General features: G+C 41.4%; 1 protein-coding gene across 7 annotated transcripts in view; it reads left to right on the top strand.

Annotated features, from left to right (window-relative positions):
• Positions 1-12,184, top strand: part of atp11c (ATPase phospholipid transporting 11C) — a 46,023-nt gene that overhangs the window by 10,639 nt on the left and 23,200 nt on the right. For all 7 annotated transcript variants that reach the window (XM_037076800.1, XM_037076801.1, XM_037076798.1 and 4 more), the window contains exons 2-3: positions 7,259-7,378; positions 8,841-8,930. In XM_037076800.1, the coding sequence (XP_036932695.1) occupies positions 7,259-7,378; positions 8,841-8,930 (210 nt within the window). The remainder of the gene's footprint in view (positions 1-7,258; positions 7,379-8,840; positions 8,931-12,184) is intronic.

Raw genomic sequence — 12,184 nt, forward strand, 5'->3', positions numbered from 1 at the left:
ACATCAGGTTTGCACAAATCAATCAGACAATTACTGAAATTGAAATATTGTCAATTGCTATATCCCAGGTGCAGAAGCTGCAGTCTTGAATAAAGACAAAATGTGACCGAAGAGCATTGTAACTGAGTACTGTAATGCAGCACAGATGCCCTGGCTTACAATTCTTGTTCTTCAGATTTAAGAAAGCATGTTCGCTTGGTACAGACCCTTCAACAGATGTCACATCATCACAATCATTTGAATTATTATAATTTTTTTTTTTCTGGTGAAAATGAAAATTGCTTTGCAAAAATGATCATGCCCACTAATCGTGCATCACATCACAATCTGGAGTCAGCTGTGGGAGCCATGCTTCAAACCTCAACAGCAACTAAAGATGGGAGCGTTCGAATACACATTGTAGTCCAGAGTAGACCTGAGAGCCAGAGCTATTTACTGTATGCCCTCTTTTAGACTCTCAGACCATGAATTGCAACATGTTTATGCCAGTGAAGAAGGACTATGTCTAACGTTGTGCTGTTTTGTTCTTGTGTGATTTTTCGAGCAGTGCCTTTTTCTGCTTCGATCTTCTGAGAATCGATTCCTCAACCCCATACAACTTTATGCGGAAATTTCTGCTATTCATTATTTTATATCACTTTTCTTGTTGGGTTTTCAGATTTTTGGTCAAACAAATCAAATAAGTTTTCACTGTGGGCTCTGAAAATTTCATTTGGTATTTTTCAATATTGTGAGTAAAAACAAGCAGTTGAACAATCACTAAACATTTAATGCATCAGTCAAGAACATAAGCCAATAATTGTGCAGCTATGTTTTATTTAACATGACATATTATATTGAACATGGTTATGTTAACTAAGATTGTATTTGACAGGGTGGATTGCACTGTGGTTGAAGTGATGTACAGCATTAGGCTGTTAACAATGAGTGAATGGCTGTATGAATTTGATACAATTGAATGCATTAGTCAGTGAATATCACTTTACAATTATAAACCTGTACTAGTTGTTTTTCCATCTCGTCATGTAAAAGAATTATAATGCAGTCTGCACCACAGACTACAGCTCCAGAAATGACCAGGTTGAATGAACACCTCCCTGGTACAGTGTTAGTTTTACAAAGTTTCAGAAGGATTGTGCTGTCAGAAAGTTACTGTTGTGATGGATTACAATGTGCACGGCCTTGTAGTTGCCCAGAATGTCTGTTCAGATAACAGCATGCAGATTGTGACAAAGCGGGACAGTCACTGAATAGTGAGATGGTGTGACAGGACGCAGTGTCATCAGACCAGAGTCATCATTGGGACTTTGGCAGTAGATGAATGCAGTCTTACATTCCCCCTGCTCTCACTGATGCACCTTTCCCCCCCCGTCCCACCCTGTGCTCATTTCACAATGTGAGCATAATTCAATTTAGAGCATAATTTAATGTAAAGTTTCGGGCTCGCTCAATTCTCTAATGCACCAATTATTTCTGACTGAGCAATGAGAATCAGCTCAATTGAGCGTTGGATGTTTGCTTTATTGATCTCCATTCACATTTTGTAGCTGCTGCTTTTTCATCAAGGATGAACCAACTGTTGGGTATTGACATACTGGCACTTGACTCTTGGCCACTTTTGCTTTACTTGCTAACATCGTTGGCATTGAACGGCTTCTTTTGACCTTTGACAATGAGGCACAGATAATGCAATCACTCCCATTTTTCCTTACATTAGCATTTCTTGTGCGGCCTCTCGCTCACTATTTTAGCTTTGCGATCACGTAACTGCTCAAAAATGAAGTGGGCGCCACAGTCTGACCCTCATTATATTTTACAGTGAATCCTCCACTAAATCAATGGCCATTCAATAGTTCTTTTTTTATCTTCAGGACCCCAGGGCATTGACTACTTCCTCATTTTATATAGAATCTCATTTTATTCAGTATGAGTTATGTGTGTTGGTTCCAACATTACTTTTTGGGTCTCTCATTTCTGAGACCCAGAGCTTGCTTATGTAGTGGGGCATGTTGAGTGGCACTTTTAGCTACATCAACTCAAACCATGCCGAGCTGATTTGACTTTCTGTTACTAGTTTAACTATGCCAAGTTGAGGCGAGCCATGTCTGGGATGGACCCTCTCCGGTGTCGGGTCAAAGCATGCCTGCCACCCCTCCAAGCGGGGTTGGGTGGTGCCTCGACCACTTGCCAGCCTGTGATGACGATATCTACCTTTATTGTATAGTTTCATTATGTTAGATTTCATCTGTTTCAAGAGCAACCGCTTCCAAATTTTGCTGCTTCATAGCGAAAGCTTTTGAATAACTAAATAACGGGGGGCTTTTCTTTTAAAGAATTTGTAGAAAATGAATTGTATAACACATGTGGAGCTTGGGGGAACTTTGTTAGCAGCTCTTCTTTGACAATGCTGCAGCCAGGAAGAGTATTTACAGGTACTTCGTTGACCATTATTCAAGACAGTTGCGTCATGAGTTAGTGTTGTGGAAATGCAATTCCCTGCCGTGCTGAGTCAAGGCGAGCCAGCACATGTATGTGGAAAAGCCCTGTTAGCCTGTGAGAAAATAAGTCTTTATTTATCCGATAGCCCTGTGACTTTGTACATAATCAATCCCATAGTGATGGACACAGGTGAAAGATTGGCACTAATGGAAGTCAGCCAACTTATACTGTTGACTGTCTGACCTGTTACCCTGAATTACAAGCCAGAGCTCTCTGCACGTCCTTTGACTCAAGGCTAATTTGGTTTGTAAATTGTTCCTTGCTTGCATTTTATGTTTTGTCTGCGCAGCCCTTTACACATAATTGCTTTTTCCGGTCCTACATTGCATCTCATGTTATATTAGGGTGTTTGCAGGATTGCATATCTGGAAAGCCGCTGTTACACTTGTAGATGGCATTTTTTTGCAGAGCACACAGAGGAAGGATAGCTGCCAGAAACACTGCATCTGATTCAAATAAATGAACAAGGTAGTCCATGGGGGTGTTCTTGGCTTGCTGCTCCTCCTGGGGGCTGGTTGTTGTTTGATATAGAAAACCTGGATGTGCTGGTGTCCTTGGATCCTGCTGTACATCCTTTCTCTCACACTCTTTCTTCCTCCCACACTCTCCCTTCATCCTCTGGCAGCTAGGTCCGTCCGGTCCTGCTGAAGGGGTGTCAGTGTGTGCCGTGCGGGTAGGGGATGGTAGATTTGACAGCCATACTGAGGTGTGAACATGGCTGCTCATGCATAAGGGAGCACCATGTAAGCCTGCTGGCTCCCTTCTCTAGTCTGGACTGGGGACACAGTGGGAATTATTTCAGAATTAAGACAAGGATTTTGCCTTCATGTTATTTGACCATTAACATGATGCAAATTATTGAATAAACAGGAGTTATGTAGTTCGTTTGTGTCCCCACATGCATAAATTAGGCTTTCTTGTGTTTGAGGCTACTCTTTGATCTAACTTCTTGTCAGCAACAGACTTTGGGCAATTCAGTGTCCAGGTGGCCATAATTCTCACGTTGCCTGGCGCCTGTCCAGAATCAGATGTTCATGGTAATATGTCCCCTCTCAACCCACATGTTGATGGCTTTTGTATTATATAAAGCAGATCCTGTGCCTGCATAACCTCAATAATTTACAAACACAGTAATAGCAGCACAACTTGTACTTCAGCTGAGAGCACAGCTGCTTTTAAGAACTGATATGTAGGGTCCTGTCAGATGAGAGAAGAGTGGATAGTGAGGTTCATCCAGATGTTCCTTTTGAAGCTGCTTCTGTCTGTCAGGTTGTCACTTTATTCAAGTGTGATCAACTTTTCATTTCACCAATCTAAATAATACAATCAACTTATATTGTCCGTTCAAAAATGACACATCATGTGAAAATGCAGAATATGAATAAATAGCAGATATCAGGTATACTTGTCTAGGGTTGTTTTGATACCTATCCCAGTAACGGTAATGCCTCTGAAAATGCTTTAAATGTTGGCATCTGAAATCAGGACACTGATACTTGCCAGCAGTGTCCTGTATACTTTACAGATTTTTCACTGCACAAGTAGCCAACATCCATAAACGGCAAGCAACTGCAAGGCAGAGTTTGAGCACTCAGTATTTGACGATCTGACAATGAGACTCAATTATCTGACAATGAGACTCAATTATCTTTTTATGAATTGCTGTAAAGGTTTGCCTCGATTATATATAGTTGTATTTCCTGTAATTGTCTTAATGCACACACTTGCCTCATCTGCAGTTTGTTTTATAAAGTTGTTAGAAAGGCCGTGACAAAACTGGGGTGTCCTACTCAAATAAAGTATATGTGTGGGTAACACTTTAAAATATGTAATGTTGTAATAATTTAGCATAATGTTCCCTGACATACAGTATTGTGGACCCACCAACAAAGTGTGCATGAACCCTGTTGGGGGAAAAAATATCTTAAAATTACAGCGGCTTAAATGCCTCACAGTGATTGGACGCCTCACTGAAATCCAGGTCCCATTTTCCCAGTGTAATATAAGCCATGATGCTAGAACAAGAAGGGAAACTGGATTTTGAGTTAGTGCCACAGAAATGCACATTACAAGATGCAGCTTATTTGCAGGTAGACGAACTTGTTCAAAAAACATTTGCTAAGGTGCGCGCTTTCTCCACCACTCCACATACAAATAAGCAGACACGTGTAAAACGATGAGAGAAAAAGAGGGAGAGAGGGTGTGCAAAAAGCCTCTTTTTAAAGACACAAAAGATATATATTGTTGAAATTTCATGGAACACTGAGGTAAAACCAGTAAGATTTGGCAAATTTCATGCTTGTTTGATATGGATGGCACGTGCTAATGATGTTGTTGCACAGCTTGGGAACAGATGGAGGGCCACATTTCTCCCCTCTCAGGGTGATGATCAGACCTGTCATGGTCCTACATCTCGCAATGGACCAGAGTTTGGGTGTGTCAGCGGGACAGACGGGCTGAACAGCTGACTTTCAATATGCATACAAAACTCAAAGGCAATAGATTCTTGGGACAATTTATGAAAACAAATATTGTGACGTTCTTAACAGAAACAAAATGTTGCCAGATCTCACTTACCTTTCTTTCATGTTAAATTGATAAGTAATAGTGAACTACAGTCACACATAAGGTGCAATGCGGTAGATTCCTTGCAATGGTCATACAGTGTGTCACTGTCCTATCTTACCAGTGTTTATTGGTAGCTCAGTTAGTTTACCCTTTAAATGGGTGGGAATGTCTTCCTCAATGTTGAGATAAGGAGTAGGCTTGAAGGTAAGAAAAAAGGAAAAGGAGGTGGAAGCAAATATTAGTGTAGATGCTCTGGCTGATCCTGTATACTGGCTTTGCAGTTGTTATGATCTTCCAGCCCTTGTGGCCATCCACTCTCAGCCAAAGTCAGAAAAGAAACAGAGGCCACTGAGAGAACAATGTAGGTTTACTAGGCTACGCTCTCCGGGACAGAAACATTGGGTGTGTGCTCAGCTGGGACTCATTTAAGCTCCGGTGTAATTCCACAGAATTTTACTGAAAGTGATGCACTCAACACACTGGCTCCATGTGGTAATGAGGCTGCCCTTTATTAAACAGAATCAGCATTCTTTGGACATGACTGCTTCAGATGAAATCCAGTCCCCCCCTCCTGTTGCCGTTATATAACTGTTATAAAGCAGCTCAATAACCTTAGTAGAACAATATGATTAAATATCCCACAAGCCTAAAAAAAAGTTCATTAATGTCTTCACTTACAGATAAAAAAGTGACGTGTAGTTTACAGTCTGAGGTTAATTCATACAGAGAACAATGTACTCAGTCAGTTCCACGATCCAGATGTATGTTGGGAGAGCTCTTGTAAAGTGAAGTTAAGACAACGACTTGGCTTCCCTGCTTTGCTTCGTGATTTACCCTACCTGCCTTTTATGGAAGAGGAATGTCCTGGCCACCTCATGTTTAGGGGAGTACACAGTATCTGTGGCTCCTGACCTTTTTTCTGAAGTCTTTCAGATGTTTTGCAAGTGTGTGCGTGCACATATCACCCCGCCATCTGCACCATGACAAGGTTTCCCCACGCATAAATCTGAGCACAGCATTTTTCTCTCGGCTGCCCACATGTATTAATCGTTTGTCATTGATGAGTGACCACCTGGGCAAAGAGAAATTAAGTTATAGAGCTTGTACGACCACCATTTTGGCCTGTTGACCCTGGTCATACTTTTCTTTGTCCCCTCCCTGAGTTATTGGCTTGTGCTCAACAGTTTTCCAGTAGAGTGCTTCTCAAGTCTTTTTTATTTTCTGCACCACAGTAGAAATTCTAATCTCTTAATTCTTGACCTGTAGGAAGATATAGGCCTCGTCAGAGTGCAAAATATTTTATGGCCACAACACACATTTTGTGATGATTGTGAACACGGTGAAACCATTCTTTGGTTTTCATTGATTTATTTCACAGTACATCCCAGTGCCTCAGATCATGGGTCAAATCTTGGCTTCCCTTCAAGCGGGGGTGTGCAATTTTGATTCTAAATTGAAAATTGATTTGAAATGAGCTTTCATTTTTAATCAAAAGCAAAATCAAAAGCAGGATTGATGATTCTCCCAGTATTTTCTTTTTCCTCCACCCCCACCTAATTATCCTCATGCAAAGGAAAAATGAAACGCTTCAAAGATTACACAACTCCATACCAATAGCCTGCAGTGACAGCCTGCAACTTTTAGAGAAGTTGGGTTTATTATTTATTATTTTAAGATCCTTTATTGATTTGTTTGGGAAGAGTGTTCTCTCTAAACAGATTTGAGGAACCAAGCTTGAATACACATTTCTAACTTTTATTCATTTATTCTTCATTTCATGTATTTAATCTAGGCTGGGTGGTGTTTTTTCTTTATTTGTGCTGAATATTATTTGAGTTTGCCTGACCCTGGGATGTAAAAAGCCAGCAGATAAAATCCAGCTGTTGTTGTAAAATACCCTTATCTTTTTAAAGTAACTGTAGGAAAAAAAATGTAGATGGTGTGTGGGCATAAGAAGTTGCTATTGAAAAATATGTTTATTCAAATGAAATGGTGGATTTGGAGAATTGTGACACCCGTATCTTCAAGTAATTATGCTTTCTGTTATCATACACTTTTTTTCTTAATTAATTGGTTCAATGCCCAATTCTGGTTTAAGTACTTTGAATCACTAACATGTCCTCTTTTTTTCTTTGTCTTTTTATCTTTATCTGTCCCCTTCTCTAAACCCCCCTGCTGCATCCTCCTCTAGCTTGGTGTCGATGAGAGAAGAGTGGACAGTAGGACTATCTATGTTGGACATCGGGCATGTTCTGCCACTGAGGCTTTCATCCCAGCCAAGTTCTGCGATAATAGGATTGTGTCCTCCAAGGTAAGAAATGCACTCACATGCACAGGGCTCCAGTCTGGCCATACACCAAGATGAAATTCATACACCTCAGTTTGTTTCTCCGCTCCTCTGCGCATTATGTTTCACCTGCCTTCAGGCATTTTTCTCCTCTTATCTGACACTTGGAATGCAAAATGAACCCTTGAACACTCCTGAGCCATTCCAATGTCTTCCTTTCTGTATTCCTCCTCCCACTGCCTTTCCACATGCTCGTCTTCACTCCCAACGGAAGGCGATTATTTGTCTGTCAGGGGAGCACCGGCAGTGGCAGTGAAATACATGGCTGCCTATTAATGTACTGGCAGGGTGGGCAATTCCGACGTTTCCCTCTGGGCTCAGATAGACCGCACTCCTCCCCACCTCCCTTCACCTAAAACTCACCACTCAGTACTGTGTCAGCTGCAGGTTCATGCAGGTTGGCTTATAGATATGAACAGTGAAAGTGATGAGGAGAAGGAAGAGGTTGTGGGAGTAAGTAGGCAGTGGGATTTATAGTGGTGCAGAGGGTCCCAGTGAGGATGGGCCAATCAATTGGCTCCTGCCAGTATGTCAGGGTAAACAGCCTTTAATTACCCCGGCTGTAGTGTTTATGTTCCTCCATGCCTCCGCTCTCAATCATCCTGTTGCTTTTGCACTCTGCAATGACCAATCTCCGCCTCTCCTCTCTTGCTCTTGCAGCAACTGCACCACCCCGCTCAGCCACCCTCACTGCTGCCACCCCCCTTTTCTCATTACTTTCACTCTCTTTTCTCTCTGGCAAAATGAGATGGGCCATTCTGCTGCCGCTGCATTTCAACACTATCCCCATGCAGACATTCCCCATCATAAACAGTGCCTTATTGCTGTTTCTGTGCAAGCATGCATGTGCACGCATCTGTGTTTTTCACCTTGGTACTTTGTTGTGTGCACACAGTCGCTATCAGGGCATTGTTGAAGCATCTCTAAGGGATTTATGCAGATAAAAGGGGTCGCTTCATCCCCGATGGTATCAGCAGCCATGGCCACTTGAAAAAGAACAAAACACACAGAAACAGTCATCAACCTGATAAGTTCATTGGCTCCGCATTCAAGGGTAGCGAAAATTAGGAGATAAATCACTAATCTGAATCAATGGACTACCTGTGGTCCCCCACGGGCTGTCTCCCTAGGCAGCCCAGAGAACAGAGACTCCAAGCTATTGAAGTTGCCTTTCCTCTTACCCCCTCCGCAGCTCAGACAGAATACACACATGCAAGACTCTGTGAATATTGAATGCCTCTAATCTCTCTCCCCTTACCAAGCCTTTTGTTAACCTCCCTAAGTTTGCTTGAAAAACACCATGGCTGTACGGGGAGAATTTCACAAAAAAGAGCACTAGGAAGCAAACATGAACTCTTAATACCTTCTTTATTTCTCTTTGACTTACATGCTTGTTTTTCTTTCTCTCCCCCACCTTCCTCCACAGTATACAGTTTGGAACTTTCTACCAAAGAATCTGTTTGAACAGTTTAGAAGAATTGCCAATTTCTACTTCCTTATCATCTTCCTGGTGCAGGTAAGGACAGGCTTCATACGCGCTCCAAGCCAAACAAAGATAAGAGTTTGTTTATCATTGTTAAACACTGACTTTATTAATGCCTGTTGTATCTGTGACTGTGACTGTGACTGTGATGGTGTGAAGCACGGCCTTTGTGTGCACATCATCTACCTTTTCAGACAGCACTATGAAGTGGGTGTAATCCTGTTGATGATCTGAATGGGTCAATGCATCTCATCCAACTCTGCTTCACAACTGGTGTGCTGTACGCCTACGTGATGTGTGAGACAGTGTGCCCATTTGCATGTGGCCAAGGCAGGTGTGAAACAGGGACTAGAAGTGTGAACTGTGCAGGATGTTTGGAACATGTGCAATCATGGCAGTTGACAGAATTAGTGCAGTGTACATCATTTTTGTTTTTTGTTAGTTAGAGTTTTCTTGCTTTAATCACATCCCATAGATTTCTTACATAACTTTTCAAGAAAATAATTGATTAAATAATGCAATAATGTCCAGGTATAAACTAAGGTTTAAGTCTAAAAAGAAATGTACAAAAGTTAATTCTATATACACAAAGACAAAAACAAGCTGCACTCTGAACAAAGTTATACTGAGTTGCATTAAAATTAAGTTCCTCTTTCTAAAGAAGTGTCCATTTTAAATATTTAATATGCAGCATTTCCTCATTAAAATTTGAAAAACAACCAGACTTTTTTGTTGAGTTAATTGCTTACATTATCCTAATGTTTCCAACCGTGGTGAAACCCAGAAAAATCTGGTATTCTCAATGCTGCTTTTTATTTGGTTGCCTGTCGCTATAACTTCCTGGGGATCATTGCATGATGCGTTAGGGAGTTAGGAACAAAGTCTGTGAATGTTGCTAAACTTAACGTGAATAAAACTTTAATACCTCTATGAATATGTTTGCATGGCTCTCGTCAGACAGATTTTAATTGGCAGTAGTGCTTGTGTAAAAATGAAGACACAAACTCTCATGATCCTGCACTACATCAGGATGTCTTCAGTCTACCTCTTGTGTTTTCATTGTTTTGATTGAGAGACCCCAGCAGCAAAAATTACATACTGTGCATTTAAATTGCTAGCTAGCTATATGCACTTCACCTCCTCTAACCCTTTCCTCCATTTCCTCCAAAGTTGTTAGATCATGTGTAAGCCAATTAATGGATTTTTTTATGGGCTATTAGTACCAGGGCTCAGGAGCGTGTAGATTCTATTTATATCCAACATGTCGATATGTAATTCCTAGAATTAGGTTAGAAGGTTCAAAGGATAAAACTGTACTTGATTGTGTTATTTTAACATTTAGTGTCTCTTTCAAAAAATGTTGTGGAAAAATAAGAGGCAGGTTTTGAATTGTGCATATATTTTTAAAAATTGTCATTGCTTCTGTTATTCTTTATAAAGACAAGACCATTTTTGCGTCGTGTGCTGCTCCATCTTCATAAGTGGAAACTGAGCTGGCAAAGAGCGCTGACTGAAATGCATTGACTGGCATCCTTATTCCCCTGCTCTGTGCTCTTAAGTGACCTCGCCTCTTTCCTCACTCCTCTCCTCTCTTCTCCTCTCTCCTGTCTACATTGTGACAGTGGATGACTGGTGTAGGGGACAAACAAATAAAAAGTCGATGAAGTTGCTTACATCTGCTCTTGCTCTTCTTTCATCCCTTGCATATACATGGAGTTTGAAACTAACCTCTTGCCTTTTAGCAGTAACCTTAACTATGGCAAACAGCCCGCCAGTGTAAACAGGTGCTGGTGTCGGGCCTGCTTTGAAGGGTTGTGCTTTCTCTAGTCGCATACTGACTAAATGAGCTCACAGAGTGACTGCTCCCAGAGGCCCAGTATTAAACTGAGAAGTACCTCTGTGCTGCACTCGCAAAGTAGTTCAGTCATTCTCATGTCAATAGCTGATTATACGCAGGGTTGAGGTTGTCCCCTGACTTTTGTTTACCCCCGTATTTACAGTTGACCCACCAGCCCTTATATTCCAGTTTCCTCTGAGCTTGTTTCTGTGTTTTCAATACAAACTTTGAAGGTTTGTTGTCATATTTTGTGACATTATCGCCATGAAAATAGCCCTCAGACAAAGTCCTCAATTTGAATAAAGCCATTCATCGGATAAATGGCGTGTAGAATGCTTAGTGTTTGCAGAAACATGATATGAGGTTTTTTTTTTGTAACAACAATCTTTTTGTACTGTTAGAGCAGAAATATATTTTTGTTATTTTTGTTACATAAGTTTAATTTATGGTTCTATTTGACTGTAGATAGACTGCCCTGTCAATACAGGTGTTTCCCTGTCATCATGTGCAGCAAGCAGGAGGATTAGAACTTAACAGAACTCTGGATTTATGGGAAATGTTTGGATCACAAGATTTGGGAACAATATGCAGCCACTACTAGAATCATATTCTACCAGAGTAAAATAATACTATTAGTATAGGCCAGTTTTTATCTGCAACTCTGCAGAAACACAAAGTTTAAACAGAGTGAATAGAAGTGCACAAAAAAGCTGTGCAGCATTCAAATGTTGATTTTTAAAATTCGAGTGTCAACGTTGTGAATGAAGCTTTGCAGCTTTGATGTATTCGGTACAGCTCTGCTGCTCTATACTATCATCAGCTAACGGCTAAAGGTGCCGGATTTTGAACAGTTGTGAGCTAATGTGTGAAATCATGTTGAGCTAATACAGCACACTTCTGTGGGGGAGTGCACCACTAAACATGTGTACATCACTCACACAAACACACGGGGATAATCATTGTGGTGTGTGTGTGTGTTTGTGTGTGTAGCGTCGCATGTATGTGTATGTGCCTGCGCGTGTGATGTATGACTCAGTGGGTGTCCTGGGTTTGCTGACGGTGTTTACCCAAGCTGCAGCGTGGTTGGCGTTTCTCCACTAATCCAGCCTCTCTAGAGGGGGCTCCTTATCCTAACCACTCGGTTTTTCCCATGCAGCCTGCTATTATATCAGAGAGAGAGGGGGAGAGGATGAGGGAGAAACAGGTACACAGACGACTCTGCGTGCACTCGTTTTGCGCTCACATCTTGCAGACAGAAATAAACCTTCTCACTTCCCCTGAGAGGCTTCATGCAAATGCTTTACTGACACCTAAATGTCATGCATCCTCCAACTTGGTCCTCCCCATCCTTTTGTCTCTCCCTTTGTCATTTGGTCTCTTTCTCTTCTGCCTTTCTTTCCCCCCTTTTCTCTTTCGCATTCCACCCATCTCTCCGCAGCGCTGCACTGCT

This window comes from Acanthopagrus latus, chromosome 18 (assembly GCF_904848185.1).
Source record: "Acanthopagrus latus isolate v.2019 chromosome 18, fAcaLat1.1, whole genome shotgun sequence".
NCBI classification, from domain to species: domain Eukaryota; kingdom Metazoa; phylum Chordata; class Actinopteri; order Spariformes; family Sparidae; genus Acanthopagrus; species Acanthopagrus latus.